This window comes from Protopterus annectens, chromosome 1.part1, assembly GCF_019279795.1.
Source record: "Protopterus annectens isolate FY-2018-M chromosome 1.part1, PAN1.0, whole genome shotgun sequence".
In the NCBI taxonomy this organism is placed as follows: Eukaryota; Metazoa; Chordata; order Ceratodontiformes; family Protopteridae; genus Protopterus; species Protopterus annectens.
The window spans coordinates 1,206,108,306-1,206,130,456 of record NC_056726.1 but is presented as its reverse complement, the minus strand read 5'-3'; the positions used below and the strand labels follow the sequence as shown (position 1 = coordinate 1,206,130,456).

General features: G+C 46.3%; 1 protein-coding gene across 4 annotated transcripts in view; it reads right to left on the bottom strand.

The window, feature by feature from the left end:
* Positions 1 to 22,151, bottom strand: part of LOC122809252 (myosin-10-like) — a 3,714,157-nt gene that overhangs the window by 1,732,098 nt on the left and 1,959,908 nt on the right. For all 4 annotated transcript variants that reach the window (XM_044080584.1, XM_044080595.1, XM_044080606.1 and 1 more), the window contains one exon: positions 17,465 to 17,638. In XM_044080584.1, the coding sequence (XP_043936519.1) occupies positions 17,465 to 17,638 (174 nt within the window). The remainder of the gene's footprint in view (positions 1 to 17,464; positions 17,639 to 22,151) is intronic.

Sequence of the window (22,151 nt, the reverse complement as noted above, 5' to 3'; positions counted from 1 at the left end):
TTTTATATAGAGAAAGAGATAGGGATCAGTGCAATTTAAGATGACTATATGCTTCCATGAATATTCTACTTTGAAGAATAAAGTTAGAAACAAGTGAATAGAAACAAATATAAAATGAAAGCTGGGCAATAAGAAAGGAGGCAACATGTCAGGTTATAATATCCAAAAAAGTAAAGTGTAATATTAAGTGTTACAGATGTAATACTTTTTAACATAGTACAAATGAGTATCAATATGTTATACATATTTTTTTTAACAGAAGTGCAATATTGCATTGCATTCTTAAGAAGTACATACATTTTTTAACACTGCACAAATTATTTAAAAATGTATAAATGTGTTTTTATGCCAAAATGTGATATACATATACACGTGATTGTTTTATAGGTATATTTAGAAACTCTATGGTAACGGGGTGTAATACAAAACTGTGTAGGATGAATGAGCAGAATTAATAAATATTCATAAGGTTATGTTTTATTCATGAGAAGATCAGTTGCTTGAGCACTCCCAATGGATTTTGATTTTTCTGAAAATGTATTATATAGGGGGGAGAAAAAAGAAGTTATGTACTCACCATAACGTTCCATCTGAGTAAGTAACTTAATTTTATTTTTATTTTTATTTATTTTACATTTGTTGACCGGGCTTGTCTTACTGGACATATATCCATTTTCAGTAGAGGCCCGGGGAGAAAAGCTCCAAATACACGAAGTAAAAAAAGAAATTATGTCCTTACCATAACGTTCCATGTGGAGTGTTCATCTCGCCTTGGTTATTACACATGGGTTCGGAGCCGATCCTCAGCTCCGTGCCGGCCGACTGCAAGCTCTGCATCGAGAAGAAGCTCGAGGACATCTAATACCCACAATCCCCCTCTGCCTTTACCTCAGATCTAGTTTGCAAGCAAACCAGACATAAAGCACACACACATGCCAAACTATATACATAAAAGTACATATATACAAACATACCAAAGGTATGATAGTAACACTAATACTGCAACAGCAGAAGGAGAATACTCCAGACCAGACACCAAATCGATCGTTCTTCCTAAGGGTGGGAAGGGTGGGAGTGTAATAACCAAGGCGAGATGAACACTCCACATGGAACGTTATGGTAAGGACATAACTTCTTTATGTGAGAGTGTTCAATCTCGCCTTTGTTCTTACACATGGGTAGCGTCCCTAGCTCCATAACCCTGAGGAACTCAAGGGAGAACGTTCTTGAGCACAGTGGAACCAAAGGTTGCCCTATCCCTAGAAACCCTGTCCACTTTGTAATGAGATATAAATGTATGTGGTTTAGCCCAAGTAGCAGCCGCACAAATAGTGTCTAGTGGTAAGCGAGCTGCGTGAGCCAAAGATGTAGAAACCGATCTGGTTGAATGTCCTTTGGGTTTTGTTGATAGTGTTTGATCAGAGGCTTCATAAACATATGTGATACAGTCAGTTAGCCATTTAGAAAGAGTTCGTTTCGTAACATAAGACCCTTTCTGCTGTCAGCAAAGGCTACAAATAGTTGATCAGATTTCCTGTGATCTTTTGTTCTATCCAAATAAAATCTGAGTTGTCTATGGACGTCCAGTTTGTGCAACATATACTCCAATTTATTAGAGTGGTTCTTAAAGAAGGTGGGTAGTTCAATGGACTGATTAATATTACTAGAAGAACAAACTTTGTGAAGAAAGGATGGATTAGTGCGTAGGGATACTCTGTCAGAATGAAATATTAAATAAGGATGCTTGACAGAAAGGGCCTGAAGCTCAGACACTCGTCTAGCAGACGTAATGGCCACTAGAAATAAAGTTTTCCATGACAAAAATTTCAATGTGCAACTTGAGGCTGGTTCAAAGGGTGGCAACATCAATTTAGAGAGCAACAGGTTTAAATTCCACGGTGATGTCGGACTTCTGACTGGTGGTCTGATATGAAAAGAACCTTTTAAAAGGCTTTAGACAGTCTGTGAGCCATAATAGGCACCACATTCCTCTACATGATAGTTAGAAATGGCAGCTAACTGTACTCTTAAAGTAGCCGGGGAAGCTCCTTCATGAAATAGTTCAGTCAAAAACTCTAAAACCTTGTTTAACGGAGCTCTAACAGGGTCCAAATGATGTGACTCCGCCCAAAAGACAAAGCGTTTCCACTTACTGGTGTAAGTCTTAGTAGTGGAAACTTTATGAGAAGCTACTAAAATATCTTGAACCGCCGATGTAAGTGGAACCGACCTGGCTAGAAAGCGGAGCAGCCAAGCTGCTAGATGGAGAGATTCTAGAGATGGGTGAGGAACTCCTGACGAGTGAGTCAGTAGATCTGGCTCTGGGTCCAGCATCCAAGGTCCCCGAATGCGGTGATGCAATAGAAAGGGGAACCAAATTTGACGAGGCCAGAACGGAGCAATGAGAATAATAGTCCTCTGAAGGTTGTTGGCTTTCTGTAGAAACTTTGCAATCAGGGGAAATGGAGGAAAAGCATATAGGAGACCCGGGGGCCAATCGTGCACCAGCGCGTCCCTGGGGACTTCCCCTGGAGGGGGTAATAGGGCAAAGTAGCTCCTGCATTTGGCGTTCATTGGAGACGCAAACAGATCACAGGTAGGCTAGCCCCATTTGCGAATAATCCTTCTCGCAACTGACTGTTTGAGGGACCACTCGTGAGGCAATAGTATTGCCCTGCTCAGCCTGTCGGCTATGACGTTGGATGACCCCGGGATGTGCGTTGCGATCAGAAAGCGACCGGTGGACTCTGCCCATTGCCAAATTCTCATGGCCTCTCTGCATAGTTGGTAAGACCTGGTTCCCCCTTGCTTGTTTATGTACCAGACTACGGACATGTTGTCTGTCTGAACTGCAATGGTCCCTGGAGGAAGAAGGGGAGCAAAGTGTTGCAACGCCAAAACACTGCCCTCAACTCCAGAACATTGATGTGCAGATTGTACTCCAGATTGGTCCATTCGCCTTGGACTGTCTGTCCCTGAAAGATGCCCCCACCCTATCAGGGAAGCGGCCGTGGTTATCGGCGCTGACGGTGCGGGTAGCACAAATGGTCTTCCGCTGGATAGGTTGCAAGTCTGTAACCACCACATTAGGTGTGATTTGCATGTTTTCGTTATCAATATTTCGTGAGTCAGTGGAAGTTGTTGGAATGACCATTGTGCAAACAGAAGCCATTGTAGCACTCTCATGTGCAGTCTTCCCAATGGTATCGCAATGAGAGAAGCTGCCATGAGACCCAAGACTTTCAGAACAATTTTTGCCGGGGACTTTCTGGACGACAGTAGAAGGGAAATGTTGAATTGAAGTGCTACTATTCTTTCTGTAGGAAGTTTTAGAACTAAATGACGCGTATCTAATTCCGCTCCTATGAATAAGATATGCTGTGATGGCTGTAGCAACGATTTTTCGAAATTTACTGAAATGCCAAGGTGTGTACAAAGTTGTAGGGTGTAATCCCTGGCTTGTATCAGTTGACGCCTGGTGGTGGCAGACAGGAGCCAGTCAGCCAGTCGTCCAGATACGGAAACACCTGGAATCCTAGGTGCCTCAGATGAGACGCTACCACTGCCATGCATTTGGTGAAGACCCTGGGGGCTGTAGTCAGACCAAAGGGCAGGGCTCGAAACTGATAGTGACTGGCTCCCAGCCGGAAGCGCAAATGATCCCTGGACGCCCTGGCCATTTTGATGTGGTAGTATGCGTCCTTCAGATCTATCGAGCACATCCAGTCGTCCTTCCGTAAGAATGGAAGGATCGATTGAAGCGTGACCATTCGAACTTTTCCTTCTTGACAAAGGTGTTGAGATGGCTTAGGTCCAGAATCGGCCTCCAGTCCCCTGTTTTCTTTGGAACTAAAAAGAACCTTGAGTAAGTTCCGAATCCTATTTGGTCTGCTGGGACTGGTTGGATGACTCTTTTTCTTAGCAGCTTTGAAATTTCTGTAGCTGCTGGGTCTCGCAGATGGGGTGGTACATCTGGGAGTTTTTCTTTGGAATGGGTGTGGATAGAAATGGGATTTTGTAACCTCTGGTAACAATGCTTTTACCCAATTGTCTGAAGAGAGGTTTTGCCAGGCCTGAGGGTATAAAGCTAAGCGACCCCCGACTGCCTCCAGAGCAGGACAGTCGGGCCTCCTCTCAGGAGTGCTGAAAAGGTTTGCCAGGAGGTTATCCCTGTCACCTTGGTTTTCGGACCCCTCTGCCGCCAGGCGGCGTCTTCCACCTCTGCCCCCTGCCTCTAGAGGGGCATCACCCTGTGTGTTTGGGAAAGATCCTTGGGGTTTTGAAACCACATTTTCCCACCACGTTGCCCTTTGGGGTGCGGTCTGGAAGGGTGGAAAAACGGACTCCGACAGCAGATAGAGTCTTTCCCTCCTGTTCACACCGGGTAAGGGTCTCCTTTACTTTAGGGCCAAAAAGTGTGGCTCCGTCAAATGGGGCGTTAGTAAAGGAAGACTTGAAGGCTTCCACAAACGAACATAAGCGCATCCAGGATTGCCTACGAAGAGCAATCGCTGAAGCCGCTGCCCTACTCGATCCTTCGGCTGCATAGGATATCAGCCTCATGGACGAGTTTACAATGGACGTAAGGGTGTTGAGATGCGCTGTAACTCTCTCTGAAACAGCGGCATCTGTAGTACCCTGGAGGGTATCTCCCAACTCTTTGACTAGATCCCTCTGTAAACGTGTAAAATGAGTCAAATAGTTCAGGGAGCATAGAAAGCTGCTGAACTGAAAATGCACTTCCCGTATCTGTCCATGGTCCTAGAATCTTTGTTAGGCGGATGGACAGATGAGGAAGACTCCGACATCTCCTTTTTCGTGGCCGCTGCCACCACCATGGCGTCTACTGGAACTCCTTTGGTGAGGTAAGCCTTGTCCTGTGGTGCCGTAATGTACTTATTTGGCTTCCTAGGGACTGGTTCCACCGTGTCAGGAGTCTCCCACGCCCTTCGAGCAATTAATTCCATTAACTCATCAAAGGGCGGAGTGACCCAGGAGGAGGAAGGGCGAGCACCAAATGCCTTCAGCAAAACTGACTCATCCTCAGAAGGGGGGAGGGCTTGCCAGTCACCTCTCTGTTTTAGGATCTCCAAGATGTCAGAAAAAGAGACATCCTCTGAAGGTGACTTAGGGGACCCTTCTGACTCATCTAAGTCAGTATCAGATGTCAAGGATTCTTGTGGAGAATCCAAGTGTCTCCTCTTACACAGTCTTTTCCTAGGGACTTCTTCGTGGGGAGCATCCGAAGAAGCCTCCGAGGAAGAGGGGGCACCCTCCAGGGGTGGCTGAGACACTGGTGCCCGACGCTTGGACGTGGCCGTGGGTGCAGAGGAGGATAACGGTCCTTTGTGGGGAGGAGAAGCTGTAACTGCAGATGTGGTTGTCTGGGTAGACAACACCTTCCTCATGAGGTCGAAGGCCCCCGGGTCCCGAGTCGAGGTATCTCCCGGTTCCGAAGAAATGGGAAGAATCCCCGAAACAGGAACCGAAGGCACCGACCCCGAGGACGGAACCGAGTCGATCCGTGCCGAGGCCCCGAGAGGGAGCGTCGGAACCGAAACATCGGTCCGACTCTCGGTCCCGGAACCAAGGACGGATCTTCGGCCCCGAGACTCCAGCACCGGATCGGATGGAGTCGAGGTGAAAGGTGCCGTCCGAGAAAAAGACGGTTCTGGCACCGAGGGCTCCACAATCATCAGTTCAGCTTCTTCCGGCTCCGAAGACTGGACAGGTCTTGGAGGAGGAACAGATGGAAATAGTGGCAGGCCTTCAAGTCTCGACATCAACTGAGAGGAGACCGAGATAAGCTTGGATAGGGCCGTATGCTCCATCAATTTCTGCACCACACGGTCCACATCGGTGTCGGAAAGGAGCCTGGAAGAACGAGTCGAAGGGATCGAAGACGGAGCCGACCTCAACAGAGTCGGTGGAGGGAGCTCCGTCACCGGTTCCAAGACTTGAGGCTCGGAAACTGCCAACAGTTGAACACTCGGCCCCGAAGTCTGTGGAACCGGTGATCTAACTATACCCGAAGAGCTCGGAGCCGATGACTTGGGCTCCGGCGTCTTGACCTTCAAGACTTGGATGCCTGGTCTGAAGCATCCAGAGCCTCCTGGAAAGAGGGTTTCAACAATCCTCTATCCATCAGTTTCCTGCGCCTATCTGTCATGACCCTCCCACTAAAAGAGTGACAAATAGAACAGTCCTCTTGTAAGTGGAGAGGGCCAAGACAGTAGACACAGGAACTGTGGTTGTCTGTGACCGACATCTTTTGGCCACACTGACAACGTTTGAAGCCAGATTTCATTTTCTCAGACATAATGAAAAGAGAAAGAGACAGTCCAGTCCAGTAATAGTCAATCCAGGTAACAAAAGTCAAATCCGGTATTTTGTAAGTCCGATTGTCACTTGCTTAAGAAAAGCAAGACTACAAAAATTTTAGTCCAAGTAGGGGTGGTAGGCCCCGAAAAACTCTACACCAGTTAGTTAACTAAGTTAAACTAATCTAATGGTACCGAGAATTCTGCTCTACTCACACACCGTACACTAACTTTCAATAACTAGTTCTTAAAGAAGTTTTTTTGAAAATTTAACCAAAATAGATAAACTCTTATCTGTAAAAAGCCTCGAGCTAGCCTCCAGCGATGCGTATGCAGCAGCGGCAAACTAGATCTGAGGTAAAGGCAGAGGGGGATTGTGGGTATTAGATGTCCTCGAGCTTCTTCTCGATGCAGAGCTTGCAGTCGGCCGGCACGGAGCCGAGGATCGGCTCCGAACCCATGTGTAAGAACAAAGGCGAGATTGAACACTCTCACATCAATTATTACAAAAGACCAAAATAAGCATAATACAAAAGTACCAGTGTAGACTTATTTAGCAATTTAAGAAAAACTAAAACTGACAAAATGTATGTAAATAGAGAAAAAGTCAGATAAAAGTAAAATACATGGTATAGAATATTTTGAAGTTAGATTAAATAAAAGATAGATAAGCAGAACACAAGGTGGGAAAACATATGTGAGAATAAAATAAAATGCTAAGGTAGAGTCAATATCAAAGATAAGACAGTCAATAATTAAACCTATTATTTAGAGGACCAGTAAGGGGAGAGGGGGGAACTTGGGAAATAATGAAATCATTTCAGTCAGGGTTAGCACAAGGGCATAACCACTGGGATTTTAGATATTCTTTGATGTGTCTTTTGAAGAGGGATGTAGAGTCGTTATTTCATGAGGGAGTTGATTCCAGAATTTCCCGACAGAGTTAGAGAATAATGAATCCCCAGCTTTATTATATGATTTATTTAAGGCCACAAGGAGTTTATTAGCAGAGCGTAGTGTGGATAGGTTTTTATATGGTGAAATTAGTTTTTTAAGGCTAGGGGTAGCATCAGGGTAGAAAAGAGACTTATGAGTGATAAGTAGCTGTTGATAGAGTATGTGGTTATTTAGCTCTAACCAGTCTAGTTGCTTGAGGTTGTGACAGTGATGAGTTCTGAAGGGGTTAGCAGTAATGAATCTAGTTATACTATTGTAACAGGTAGATAGTTTGGTAAGGTTGGATTTAGATAAGTTTTTATATATAGCAGAGGCATAGAAAAGGGTGGAGATCAGGTGGGTCTGGGCCAAGGTTTTTCTGGCTGCAGGGGTAAGAAAGGGTTTAATTCTGTAGAGAGTACCTATTTTTTTGTTAACTGATTTAATGGTATTGTTAATATGGTCATCAAAATTAAGATGGTTATCAATGGTTACACCTAATAGGCGAGTGGTCATATCTGGGTTAATACAGGTTGCATTATTTGAGGAGATAGTGAAGAAAGGAGTTGGAGATTTGTGTGTAGGAGTAAAGAGAAGAAGTTTTGTTTTTTTGGCATTGAGAAGGAGGGAGTGTTCCATAAACCATCTCTCTACGTTATGGAAGACTGTTTGGGTAAGGGACTGGAGGGAGGAAACATTGTTAGTAGCACAGATTAAAGTTGAATCATCAGCATATTGAATACAGATGGCTTGGGGAATGTTCAAGTGTCTGCAACCTGTGGGTATCGGATCCAATTCAGATCCGAGCCGGCAGCTTTCCAAGCTAAAAGATCCGAGCTCCAAGCTCCTCCCCTACCCATAATGCCCTGCCATCTCCCTCTAACCCTCAGATTGAGTTTGCCAGAAAAAACGTCAATAGGAAATTCTATAACCTAGGAAAGGATTACAATACGTTCCAGTGATGTCAACTGAACAAAGACATATCCTGATCCTTTAATAACGAACTACGGGTCTGGGGGATGGAGGGAGGGTCGGTTGCAGACAAATGAAGTTACCTACTCAGATGGAACGTTATGGTGAGTACATAACTTCTTTATCTGAAGTAGTTAACTTCATTTGCTCAGCAACCTGTGGGACAGAGTCCCCAGCTACCAGAAACTTGGGAGGCCCTTATGGAAGGATATTCCGGAGCACTGCAGAGCCAAACGATGCACGTCCTCTGGATATTAAATCCAATTTATAGTGTGTACTAAAGGTATGAGATGAAGCCCAAGTAGCTGCTGAGCAGATGTCATCTAAAGAAACCCTTGACCAGAAAGCAGCAGAAGTAGCCACAGATCGGGTAGAATGGGTTCGCACTCTCAGGGGTTTAGGACGACCAGAACTTTTGTATGCTAGGAGAATGCACTGGGAAATCCATCTAGCTAAGGTTACTTTAGTGACTGGCTTCCCCAGACAGGATTTTGCAAAGGAAACAAAAAGTTGATCAGATTTTCGAAGATCTGCTGTTCTGTTTAAGTAAAAACGTAACTGTCTGTGAACATCCACACAATGAAGTCTGTATTCTCCTTTATTTTGGAAATTTGGAAAGAAGACAGGCAGATTGATGGACTGGTTGATTTTGGCTTCCGAAGCCACTTTGGGCAGAAAAGAGGGATTAGTCCTGAGGGAGACCCTGTCTTTATGAAAGATGATGTATGGAGGCTTAGTGCAAAGAGCGTGAAGCTCCGATATCCTTCTAGCAGAAGTCATGGCAACCAGGAAGGCCGTCTTCCAAGATACATATTTTAAATTGACTGAAGCTGCAGGTTCAAAAGGAGGCCCAATCAGAGCTTGAAGAACTAGGGTAAGACCCATGAAGGCACTGCATCTTTAATAGGGGGTCTTAACAAAAAGGTTCCTTTCATGAATGTTTTACATATCTTGGAGGACGCTAGGGGCCCTTAACTGTTTCCAACGTGGTAGTGGGAAATAGCTGCCAACTGAACTTTAATAGTAGAAGCACTAGCTCCTTGATCAAAGGTATGAGAAAGAAAGTCTAGAACTGCTGGGATAGGAGCCGTGAATGGATCCAAGCTCCTGTGCTCCGCCCAAACAGAGAACCGTTTCCATTTACTCTTGTAGATTTTCCTGGTAGACGGTTGATGGGCGGCCACCAGGATGGCCTTAAACGAGGAAGATATACCAGGAGTCCTAACCATTAAGGGAACTGGATCAACCAAGCTGAGAGCTTGAGGCAGTCCAGGTCAGGGGTCTTTAATCCTAAAGTTGGGAGATCAGATCCGGATTGGGATCTAAGATCCAGGGAGGATGTACTAGATCAGACCGCAGGTAAGGGAACCAGGTTTGATGAGGCCAGAATGGGGCTATGAGGATAACTCTGCTCCCCAACCGACGAACTTTCTGCAAGTATTTTGTCATCAATGGAAGAGGAGGATAAGCATACAGAAGACCGAATGGCCAAGCATGAACTAGAGTGCCTCTGGGGGCTTCTCCTGGTGGGGGAATCAGAGCGAAGAACACGCTGCACTTTGTGTTCGAAGGCGAGGCGAAGAGATCGCAGCAAAGTTGACCCCATTGGAAGAAGATTTGTTTCACTACTGCTGGATTCAGAGACCACTCGTAAGGTGAGAGGATCGTTCGACTCAACCTGTCTGCCAAGATGTTTAACCGACCCGGGATGTGCATTGCTATGAGAAAGCGGTTGGTGGATATCGTCCATTCCCATACTCTTATTGCCTCCCTGCAAAGTGGATAGGATCTGGTTCCCCCCTGTTTGTTTATGTACCAGACTACCGACATGTTGTCTGTTTGAAGTGCAATAGTTCCTGGAGGGAGAAGGGGATGGAGAGCCTGCAACGCTAGAAGCACCGCCCTCATCTCCAGACATTGATATGCAGTGAGGTCTCTGTGAAAGTCCACGTGCCTTGGACGGATCTGCCCATGCAATGCCCCCCCACCCGAGGAGAGATGCGTCCGTGGTCACCGTGACTTGGGGAGGGGGTATAACAAAAGGGCGGCCTTCTCGAAGATCTCTGGAGTGGAGCTACCAAAGAAGCGACTCCCTGCAAATCCTGCTGAGGGGAATAGGTGTAGACAGGGGGTGAAAAAGAATGGACCATTGAACTTGTAATGGCCACTGACAGATTCTCATCTTCAGGCGAGCGAAGGGTGACAGATTGATGGCCGATGCCATGGATCCCAGGGCCCTCAGGACTAGTTCCGCTTAGGAGCTGACGATTATAAGAGGTCTAGAATGTGAAGGCTTAGACTGCAAAGTCTGTCCACTGTCAGAAAGACTCTGGACTGAGTAGTGTCTATCCTGGCCCCTACGAAGGTATGAGTAGGTTGAAGGGAGGATTTCTGGTGGTTTACTGTGATCCCTAGGTGACGGGCTAGGTGTAAGAGTAGTCCCTGCCTGAGCAGAGTTGATGCCTGGTGGGGGCGGTTAGGAGCCAGTCGTCCAGGTACGGAAAGACCTGTATTCACTGAAGCCTCAGGAGGGCCCCTACAACTGCCATGACCTTGGTGAACACCCTGGGGGCTGCGGTGAGACCGAAGGGTAGGACCCTGAACTGATAATGGCTGGCTCCCAGCCGAAAGAGGAGGAACGTTCTGGATCGTCTGTGCATCAGAATGTGGTAGTGCGCATCCTTGAGGTCTATCGAGCACATCCAGTCATTCTCCTGCAAAAGTGGGAGAATGGACTGAATAGTGACCATCTGGAATTTTTCTTTGGTGACTGACAGATTCAGAGTTGACAGGTCAAGAATGGGTCGAGAATGGGTCGTAAGTCCCCCATCTTTTTTGGCATCAAAAAGAACCTGGAGTAAAAGCCTGATCTGGATTGTTCGGGGGGGACGCGCTGGATAGCTCTTTTTCTTAGTAGCCCTCGAATTTCTGATGCTGCCTCCCTCTGATCGGGTGGGACATCGGGGAGTTTTGTTGATCGGGGAGGGTGAGATAGGAAAGGAATTGAATAGCCTCTGGATATGATTCGGAGCACCCAGCAATCTGTCGTAATGGACTCCCATTTCGCTAGGTATTCCGAGAAGCGCCCCCCGACTGCCTCCAGAGAAGAGCAGTCGGGCAACCCCTCAGGGCTGCTGCACAGGTCGATCCAAAAAAGGTTCTCTCGACCCAAAATTCTTCGGACCCCCTCTGCCCCTGGGCCGGCGTCCACCCTGTCCTCCTCTGCCTCCGAAGGACGAGGGATCCAGAGCGAAATGGGATTGCTGTCCTCTTTGGTTCCTGGAGTAGGACCTCTGAGGAGCCGAGAAGAGGATCCCGACGGCAGACGTCTTCCCGTCGTTCTTGCTCTGGAGGAGCATATTTCGGATGGTTTTGCCGAAAAGCATAGAACCGTCAAATGGGGCGTTCGCGAAGGACTCCTTGAAGGGTTCCGCAAAATCGCAGAGATGGAGCCAGGCCTGTCTACGTAAGACGATGCCCGTTCCGCTAGCTCTAGCCGCTCCCTCCGTAGCATGGGATAGAAGCCGCATAGATGTGTTGGTGATTGACTTGAGAGTGGCCATTCGAGCCAAGAAGGTCCGCTTGTCCTCGGCCAACATGGACTCTGGGGGAGACCCAGCATACTCCTTAATCAGGTCCCGCTGCAGCCAAATCACGTGTGCCATATAATTCAGTGACCTTACAGAGAAGGTCGATGAAGAGAACATCTGCTTTCCCAAACGGTCCATCATCCGAGACTCGTTGTCTGGAGGATGCACCGAGGAACTCTCCTGTGCTAATTCCTTTTTTAGTGGCAGCCGGCACCACCATGGCATCCACTGGGGCACCCTTGCTCCACACTGTCCTGTCCGTAGGAGGGCTGAGGATCCTGTCCGGTCTCTTGAGTATTGGCTCGACAGTGTCTGGCTCCTTCCATGCCCTGGTAGTTATGAGGTCTACCAGAGGGTCGGCGGGAGGAGACACCCAAGAGGTAGATGGGCCTGTGTCAAATGCCTCCAGAAACACAGACTCATCCGAGGAAGGTTTTTGGGCAGACCACCCTCCTCTAATGCGTAACATTTCCATAATGTCTCCGAAGGAGACGTCTTCGGGGGGGGGGGGTGACCTTGGGGTACCTTCCCCTTCTTCTAAGTTTGTGTCCTCCGTGAGGGACTCGGGTGAGTCCAAGTGCCTCCTCTTGCACGTCCGTTTGTGAGGGACTTCTTCGGGGGGGGGGGGGGCTGTCTGAGGAGACCTCACCAACAATGTCCTGTTCCTCTAGGGGAACCATCTGTGACGTAGGCGCAGGCTGTCCTTGGGGCCGGATGATGGAGGACAGGCCCGTCTGAGAGGGAATGGTGGGTGGATCCGTAGCAAGAGCCTGGGGCCTCGAATCCCTCGAAAGAACCCTCTCCACAATGTTGAACACCGAGGGAGAACTCCTCGGATCCGGCGAGTGGATCGGCGCTGGAGATGATCCGATTGGATCCGAAAGAGTAGTACGCTCCGACCTCAACGGAGCCGAATAACTCCTCCGGATCCGATGCTCAACCCACGGCCCCGAGAGCTCGGATCCGAAAAAGGATCCGACAGACTCGAGGGTACAGTCGGCGCCGAAGTAGAAACCACTGTCGGCGCCGACATCACCCCAGCTCCGAAGCTAGACGGATCTGATGGCTCAGAACCCCGAAGGTGGGTCGGAGAAGGAGCAATGGGGGGGGGTGAAAAAGGGGGCCGAGCTCTCCCCTGGAGGGGGGGGGGGAGGCAAGAGCACTCCCATCTGCATCTGGGCCTGAAGAAATCGACGCATCATCTGGTCCATGTCTGCGTCGGATAAACTTCTTGTAGATCTGGACGAAGTTGCTGAGGCCGGCCGGGAACGCCGCCTACACGACCTCGAAGGTGACCGGGTTTCCTCCTCCGGCTCCGGGGAGAAACGTGGAGAACAAAGCCGGTGGGGGGGGGGGACCTGGAGACACTGAGGGGAGAGGCAAGCTGCTTGGGCAACGGGCATGAAGGGACAGATTCGGACCGCCTCTTGTGGCTGCGGTGCCTATCCTTTTCCCTCTCTCTCTCCCTCTTGTCTATCTTTTTACCGTCCCTTTCCTCCTGGACCAAAGAGGTAGGTTGAGTCCCATCCAGGGGATCGGAGGTGGTAGGTGGGGCAGCCGCAGCCACGGCTGGCACCACAGAGGAGGAGGTCGAAGTGGAATCGGGGGGGGGGGGGCAAAAGGCCCGCAAGGATTAACTTCGTCCTCCTATCCCTCAAAGCTCTTGGGTTGAAGGCTGCACAAATAGTGCAGCCCGAGGAGAGGTAATCAACCCCAAGGCAAATAATGCACCGAGTGTGGCCATCCGCTGAGGACAGCTTATGACCAAACTCGGAGCATTTGGAAAACACAGTTTTGGGGCCTTCGGACATTCTAGAAAGGAAGAAAGGCCCACATGCACACACCTTCACACACAGGCAGGGGAGGGGAAAAAGCTAAAAAATAAAGAAGAGAGTTTTGTTAAAATTAGCTAAAATTACTAAAAGAGTTATAAGGGATTCAGTCACACAAAGGTATAGAAATTTCTGACAGGAAATACATATAAAAAAGCCTAAACTCGCGATACCACTATTGGAGCTCGTTCTAATAAGCTTACAGAAGCCGTGGCAAACGAGATCTGAGGGTTAGAGAGAGATGGCAGGGCATTATGGGTAGGGGGAGGAGCTTGGAGCTCGGATCTTTTAGCTTGGAAAGCTGCCGGCTCGGATCCGAATCGGATCCGATAACCACAGGTTGCTGAGCAAATTAAGTTAACTACTTCAGATCACACATTTCATTGTTCTGATGAAGTCTGCAGTTAGCAAATGAAAGCACTTAACCTGTGTGTAAAATAGTTTTAACCCTCAGGGGTTCGTTTTTATATGTTTTTCTTGTTTTCTATTAAAAGTGATTTCTGAAAGTAAGCATTTACAGTGAGCTACGGTCCTTCTTAGCGTATATTTGGTATATATTTTTGGTTATTTGGTTGCATATATGCTTACAACTTGGTACTGAATATGAAATAGGAGAGTTGTGTTCTTACGATGATGACTTAATATTTTAAAGTCCTATGATGAATATGAAATAGGAAAGTAGTATTTTAATGATGATGATTAACTTTTTTTAAAGTATTTGATGTATTATCCCTTTAACACAGTCTTAGTAGTGTAGATACAAAGTAAAAGGCATGTGCACTGTATTAAGTGGCAAGATTTTGAAAAGTAGAACAGGAAGGTGTAATTAATTTATTTGACAGGGAAGCAATGAATGTGAGTATATTTGATGCACTGAATTGTTGTAATCTTATATGGTCTGATGAAGCCACCGGGATGGTGGTGAAAGCACTTACCTTGTAGTGAACCATAAATTGTATGTTTTTACAGCCTTACATTACACAACCGTTTTTTTGTTTTTGTTTCTGTTTATGCATTTATCTGCTGTTGCTGCAGTACTGTCGTGAATTTACCTGCTTAATTCTATTTTCGTTTTACAAAGAGACAGATGAAGATGAGATCTCCTCCTCTACACATTTCCACTCTGGATGGTCCCTCATTTTGGAAGCACTTGAAACTGATGAAGTTCACTTTGATCTGATCTGTGTTTTCTCCCCTCTCCCCAAAGTATGTCATGGACTAGATTGGGAAGAAAGAGAAGAAGGAGGAGGATCGTCCCAGTCCTGAAACCTGTGCTCATGTATGCCATCTTTGCAACCTCAAAGTATATGAATGTGGCTTTCTATGCTACTAAGAAGGCATATACATACATTCTACAAGCCTCAAACAAGTGAAATGAGAGCCTTGTTAACTATACTATTGCTGATTCCTGAGTGATTCCCTGCAGTCCAGCACAGGCTTTGGAGGCAAGTTTTTATTTTTTCTTATTGATAGGGTTGTTTTTTTCTAATTTTTGTGATGACCTTGAAACTCTTCTTGAATTTAAAGAGTTAACATGACAACCGAGGCTAAATGCCTCAGTTGTTCCTGGTATCAATGTTTCTTTATTTAGTGTACTAAAGAGGAAGGCTGCTACTGTGTGAATAAGTATTTGTATTTTACCAAACACATTTTTAAATATTTTTTTACGTATTATTTATCATTACTTAAACCAAGCCACTGGGGATGCACAAGCCAGTGCATTTCTTTGTGACGGTCCCAAGCTCGGATAAATGGGGAGGGTTGCGTCAGGAAGGGCATCCGGCGTAAAACTTCGCCAAATCATTTCATGCAGTCACCAGTAAATATTTCCATACTGGATTGGTCGAGGCCCGGGTTAACAACCACTCCATGATAAAACATGGTGTGGGGAGGATGGCCTAATGGTTAAGGTGTTTGCCATACAAACACAAGGTGCAGGGTTTGAGTCTCACAAGGGATAATTGGCTAGGCTTAAAATGGCTCGCAAGGGCAGTTAGCTTAGTACTAATCTATGAACCTATGACCGCCACCAGTACTGTTAGCCAGCAGGGTGCTGGCGGAAATTGGGCTACTGTTTGCCGAAGGAGGAGAAGATGCAGAAGGTATGGCTGAAGGCAGGAAGAGAGGAGAAAGGCTAGGACTGTGGTAGTGAGGGTCGGAACTTTGAATGTTTGCAGTATGACTGGATTTGGGAGAGAGCTAGCTGATATGATGGACAGAAGGAAGGTTGGTATATTGTGTGTGCAAGAGACCAGATGGAAGGGGAGTAAGGCTAGGTGTATCGAAGGTGGGTTCAAATTGTTTTATCATGGTGTGGATGGGAGGAGAAATGGCGTAGGAGTTATTCTGAAGGAACAGTATGCTAAGAGTGTTTTGGAGGTGAAAAGAGTGTCAGATAGAGTGATGTTTATGAAGCTAGAAATTGATGGTGTAATGATGACTGTTGTTAGTACATATGCTCCAAAAGTTGGGTGTGCAATGGATGAGAAAGAAAAATTTTAGAGTGAATTGGATGAATTGGTGATGACTGTACCCAAGGGTGAGAGAGTGGTGATTGGAGCAGATTTCAATGGGCATGTTGGTGAAGGGAACAGAGGGGATGAGGAAGTGATGGGTAGGTAAGGTGTTAAACAAAGGAATGCAGGTCAGATGGTAGTGGATGGAGGAGCATAGGGTGACATACAAGAGTGGAGGAAGATGTACACAGGTGGATTATGTCTTATGTAAGAGGGCCAGTCTGAAGGAGATTGGAGACTGTACAGTGGTGACCGGAGAAAGTGTAGTTAGGCAGCATAGGATGGTGGTTTGTAGGATGACGTTGGTGATCAAGAAGAGGAGGAGGAGTGTGAGGGCAGCACCAAGGATCAAATGGTGGAAACTGAAAAGGGTAATTGTGAGGTGGAGTTCAGGGATGAGTTAAGACAGGCACTGGGTGGCAGTGAAAAGTTAACAAACAGCTGGGTAACTACAGCAGAGCTAGTAAGGGAGACGGCTAGGAAGGTGCTTGGTATCACATCGGGACAGAGAAAGGACGACAAGGAGACGTGGTGGAATGAGGAAGTACAGGAGACTATACAGGCAAAGAGGTTGGCAAAGAAGAAGTGGGATTGTCAGAGAGATGAAGAAAGTAGACAGGAGTATAAGGAGATAAGGTGCATGGCAAAGAGAGAGGTGGCGAAGGCTAAGGATAAGACATATGAAGAGTTGTATGAAAGGTTGGACACTAAGGAGGGAGAAAAGGACCTGTACTGATTGGCTAGACAGAGGGACCGAGCTAGGAAAGATGTGCAGCAGGTAAAGGTGATAAAGGATAATGAGGGAAACATACTCACAAGCGAGGAGAGTGTGTTGAGGAGATGGAAAGAGTACTTTGAGGGGTTGATGAATTAAGAGAATGAGAGGGAGAGAAGGTTGGATGATGTAAGGATAGTGAATCATGAAGTACAATGGATATTTTTCTTTAATAAACGAGTGTGAACTATGCTGGTTGTTCTCCGGTTTGTTATCATGGTGTGGAACAAACTGGTAGGAAGGCAGAAAGAAAGAAAGAAAGAAAAAAAGAAACAGGTAAGTGTGTCTCAATAAAGTAGAAAGACAAGCTAAAGGGAAAAAACATGGTACGCAACACAACACAGTTCAGTATATCAAAAAGGAGAGCTCACAGCAGGTTGGGAGATAGAAGGGTGTGGCTCTATATATATGCATGGAAAATCTACCACTCCCAACTCATCACTATATCCTCTCTTTTATTTATTTAACTTACTGAAGTACTTACTCAGGCAATCCTCAATGCATACTCTTTTCTGGCACTTACCTTCCCAGCATAGTGTATAATACAAAAATCTGCTTTGTCTTTCAGCTGCCTGGCTTTCTGGAACTTGGGATGTGTTCCTTGCTCCTGGATCAACTTCTCCACAAAACTTTTGTCTGTGGCTTTGGGGAACCAGCACTCTTCATCCAAAAGAGCAAGTACACCTGGGGGATTTGCCTGTGAAAAACAAGATAGAAAACATCTTATTACTAACATTGCTATTTTACGAACCTATACCTCAAAAAACAGCAGAGCAGAGCCCTCGGTTTCTCTTGATGTGGCTTATGAGTACATCCACTAAGCTCTATGATTTTCTAATAATACAGAAGACTAAATCCAATGAGTCATGACAAGATTTTCTAATAATATAGAAGACTAAATCCAATGAGTCATGACAAACATTACAGTTACATGCTTCTTATTCAGAAAATGCACATTACTGTAAATTGTCTTCTAAAGGTTTTGTAAATGGTCTTATCTTGTGAAGTTCTAACAACTATGGACTAATAATACTTAAAAAGTGTTTTTGATTCAGTCCCTTCATCCTGAAAGTACAGTTGTGTAAGAACTCACCATAAAGAATAGTTGTGTAAGAACTTACCATAACCTTAGTTGTCCTTCTCTTCCATGTTGCAGTATTCATAACAGCAGGGAGGTTGTTGCCCGCAGCACCACTGTCCGGCCAGTATACCAAAAGTCTTTGTTGCAAGAGGGTACGTGTGACATCTCTTACCAGGGCCATAAACCAACACTGGGTATAAAAGTGACGCCTGCATGTGCCCTCATCAAAATGTTTTACTGCATACAGTAATGCTCCTGTGGAATAACAAAAAAGGGGATCCTACTAGGAGACCGTTAGACTTACATGTAGGCCAGGCCAAGGGCAGTAGGCTGGCTGTGTTGTGAGTGGAGACTGAGGAAGGTAATGACTATGTCCCCATAGGTAGGCCATGGTGTGATAGTTAGGAAAGAAACGGGGGGGGGGGGTTGTTGGTGGATGGGACTGAATACTGCAACATGGAAGAGAAAGACATCTAAAGTTATGGTAAGTTCTTACACAATTATTCTATGTCCTTCTATTCTCATGTTGCAGTATTCATTACAGTAGGGAGAGTACCGGAGCTTTATGTATGAACCTGGGTGAAGGAGTGGCTTCTGTGGTCAACCAGGCCTTGGAGGACTGACCTGGCAAAACCTGCTCTAGCTCGAGAGGCCATGTCCAGCTTGTAGTGCTTGGTGAAGGTTTGTACAAAGGTCCAAGTGGCTGCTTCTAAAATGGAGGTGAAGTCAATGCCTTTAAAAAGGCAGTAGAGGAGGCAGCTGCCCTGGTAGAGTGAGGTTTAACATGGCCTTGCAAGCATTTCCCATGATGGGAGTAGCACAAGTTAATGGATTTAGAGATCCATGAGGAAATGGTCTGTTTGAAGACAGCCTTCCCTAGGGCTCTGGGATGAAAGGAAATGAATAACTGCTCAGATTTCCTAATAGATTTAGTTTTGTCTAAGTAGTACTTGAGTTGCCTGTGTACATCCAAGGAATGTAGAGTTCTCTCTGAGCAGTTTTGAGGATGGGGTAGAAAACTGGTAGGTTAATGCTTATATTTAATGAAAGTTCATTAACTACCTTGGCCATGAAGGAAGAGTTGGTCCTGAGAGCAACCCTGTCCTTGTGGAAAACAAGATAAGGAGAAGTGGCCATAAGGGCTTATATCTCTGAAACCATCCTGGCGGAGGTAAGGGCCATTAGCAGAACTGTTTTCAGGGTGCATAGTTAAAGGGAAACTGAGTGAGCTGGTTCAACAGGAGGTAAGGTTAGTTTTTTTCTAATACGAAATTGAGGTCCCAAGGAGTGGGAATAGGTCTCCTGGGGGGTCTGATATGGAGAACTCATTTCAGAAAAAGCTTGGCTTCCAGTCTTGATGCCAGAGGTGGTGATATGGGCAGACAGGAAGAAATGGTACACAAGTGGACTTTTAGTGAAGAGTAAGTTAGTCCTGAGTGGAGTAGCTCACACAAATAGGACAAGACCATTGGTACTGGAGTAATAAGAGGGTCCTGTTTTTTCCTTTGACACCACTTGGAGAATCTGTGCCAATTTTTTCTAGCCTCCTGCAGAACACTGAGTACGCCTCTGAATATAGGTGCCTGTAAGGGATTAGAACCCTACCCCCATAAGATCAATTTCAGGTTGTTCGCCTGTGGGTGGAGTAGGGATCTCTTGTCCTGTGTGAACAGGTCTAGTCTGTAGGGTAACCTGTGGTGATTGCCCTTGGCTAGTAAGTGGAGGAGGAGGAACGAATGCTGTCTAGGCCAAAATGGGGTCACCGGTAGGATTTTGGGTTTGTCCTTCTGAATTTTCAGAAGGACTTTCTAAATTAGTGTGAAAGGAGGGAAGGTGTAAAGGTACATCCCCCCCCCCAATAAAAGGAGAATGAGTCCACTTTCCAAGCTTGTGGATGTGGATCCCTTGTGCAGAAGCTGGGCATCTGCTTGTTCTTGGGGGAGGCAAACAGATCTGCTTGTGGAATAACCCACCTGTGTATCAGGTCCATGAAAACCTCTCTCTGAAGCATCCATTTGTGAGAGGGAGCTGAGGTTCTACTGAGTTTGTCTGCCACAACATTCTCTGTTGAGGAGATATGCACTACTACCAGGTGGACCTGGAGGGAAGATGCTAAGTTTTAAATCTTGATGGCCGGGCTGCATAGGGGGTAGGACCTTGTTCCCCTTGCTTATTGATGTACAAAGGACAGTCATATCATTTGTGATTACTTTCAGGGTTCCTGGCAGGAGAGTAGGTTTGAAGGTTAGAAGGGATAATAACAATGCCCTCATTTCCTTGATGTTTATGTGGTCCTTTTGTCTTTGAGTGCACCAATTGCTTTGAACTGAAAATTGTTTCTGGTTTGTTAGGAGCACTGCAACCCACCCCAGGTCTGACGCATCTGTGGAGACCTGTTGTTGAAGTGTGGAACTTGTAGGTGGGTTCCTAGGTTGAGTTGCAGTGCTGAGACCAACCACTGGATTTCCTTTTCTAGGCACAGGAGTAGAGGAAGGGGCGAGTCCATGAGTTGGGAGTGTTGGCTCCATAGGTTTTTCAAGACCCACTGGATTTTGTGCATGTGGAGTCTTGCCAGAGGTAACATGGGTATCAGAGATGCCATGTGGTCTAACATTCTCAGGAATTCCCGAACTGTCAAAAAGGAGTGGGTAAGGATCTGAGTCAAGTATAGACAAAGGTCTTTGATCCTTTGGTCTGGGATGAAGGCTTTCATGCTGTCTGTTCTGATCCTGGACCCCAAGAAAATGAAATCCTGTGAGGGGGTCAGGTGAGATATTTCTAGATTTAGGGTGAACCTTAGTTGAGTTACGGTGGAAGACACCTGTTGTAGGTGAAGTAGCAGAACTTGGTAGTCTTGATGAAGGATGAGCAGGTCGTCTAGGTATGGGTATATCTGTATACCCTGAGTCCTGCAGTGAGCAATGAAGGGGGCTAGACACTTTGTGAACACTCGAGGGGAAGTGGAGAGACCAAACAGCAAGGCAGAGAATTGAAAATGGCAGGAGCCTATAGCAAATCAGAGGTATTTCCTGCAATTTGGAAGGATGGGAATGTGGAGACAGGCATCCTTCAAATCAAGGGCTACCATGAATGCTTGTGGGGGAATGAGAGTTAAGAGAAAGGGTAAGGTAATCATGCTGAAGCTGGGAACGTGGAGGAAAAGGTTTAGGAAAGATAAGTCTAGAATTGGCCTCCAAGGGCCGTCTTTTCTTCGTACAAGAAACATCCTGGAGTAAAAGCCTGTGTTTCTTTGTGGGGTGGGTACCTGTTCTATGGTGCCCTGAATTAGGAGTTGTTGAATACCTTGAAAAGGTGGAAGCATCCACCAGATCATGAAATATCCTCTCTCAATGACAGAGAGGACACACTGTTCTGCTGTCATTTTCTGCCAGGATGGTAGGGAGAGGGTGAGGCTAACGGATAAAGGTGTTTCTGGGTCTAAAAAAGGTGAGTCACAGTGGAGATGGACTGGATTGGTCAGACTGACACTGAAAGGATGTAGTGGAGGAGCTGCTGGGAAACCTGGGAGTAGAATTTCTTCTGGGCTGTCTACGCCCATTAGATTGAGGGGCTGTGTGGAAGGACTGACTTCTAACAAAGGATGGCTTCTGTGGGTAGTTCCTATGGTATCTGGGAATAGGGGATACCAGAAGATGTTTGAGATTCTGTAATTAATTTCCCTTTTCTTGAAAGGATTTAAGGAGCTCAGCAGAAACCTGTCCAAAGAGGGCCTTACTGTTCAAGGGTGCATCAAGTAATTTTGTCTGTACATCCATGAAGACAGGTTGAATCATTATCCAAGAGTATCGCCTTAGAACTGATCCTGATACAGCTGATTTAGATGAGGCTTCCACAGCATCATAACTGCACTTAATGGAGTGCCTGGTCACTTGGGATGTTGTGGAAAGTAGAGTGTTAACTTGGGCTTCTATGGGAAAATCCGGCACCTGGGACAGGAGGGTAGAGGCTTTGGATATGGTATCTAAGACATACCTAGTCATATGTGTTTGGTAGTTGAGGGCCCTTATATAACCCAGCTACTGGGGATGCACAAGCCAGTGCATTTCTTTGTGCCGGTCCCAAGCCCGGGATAAGTGGAGAGTGTTGGGTCAGGAAGGGCATCCGGAGT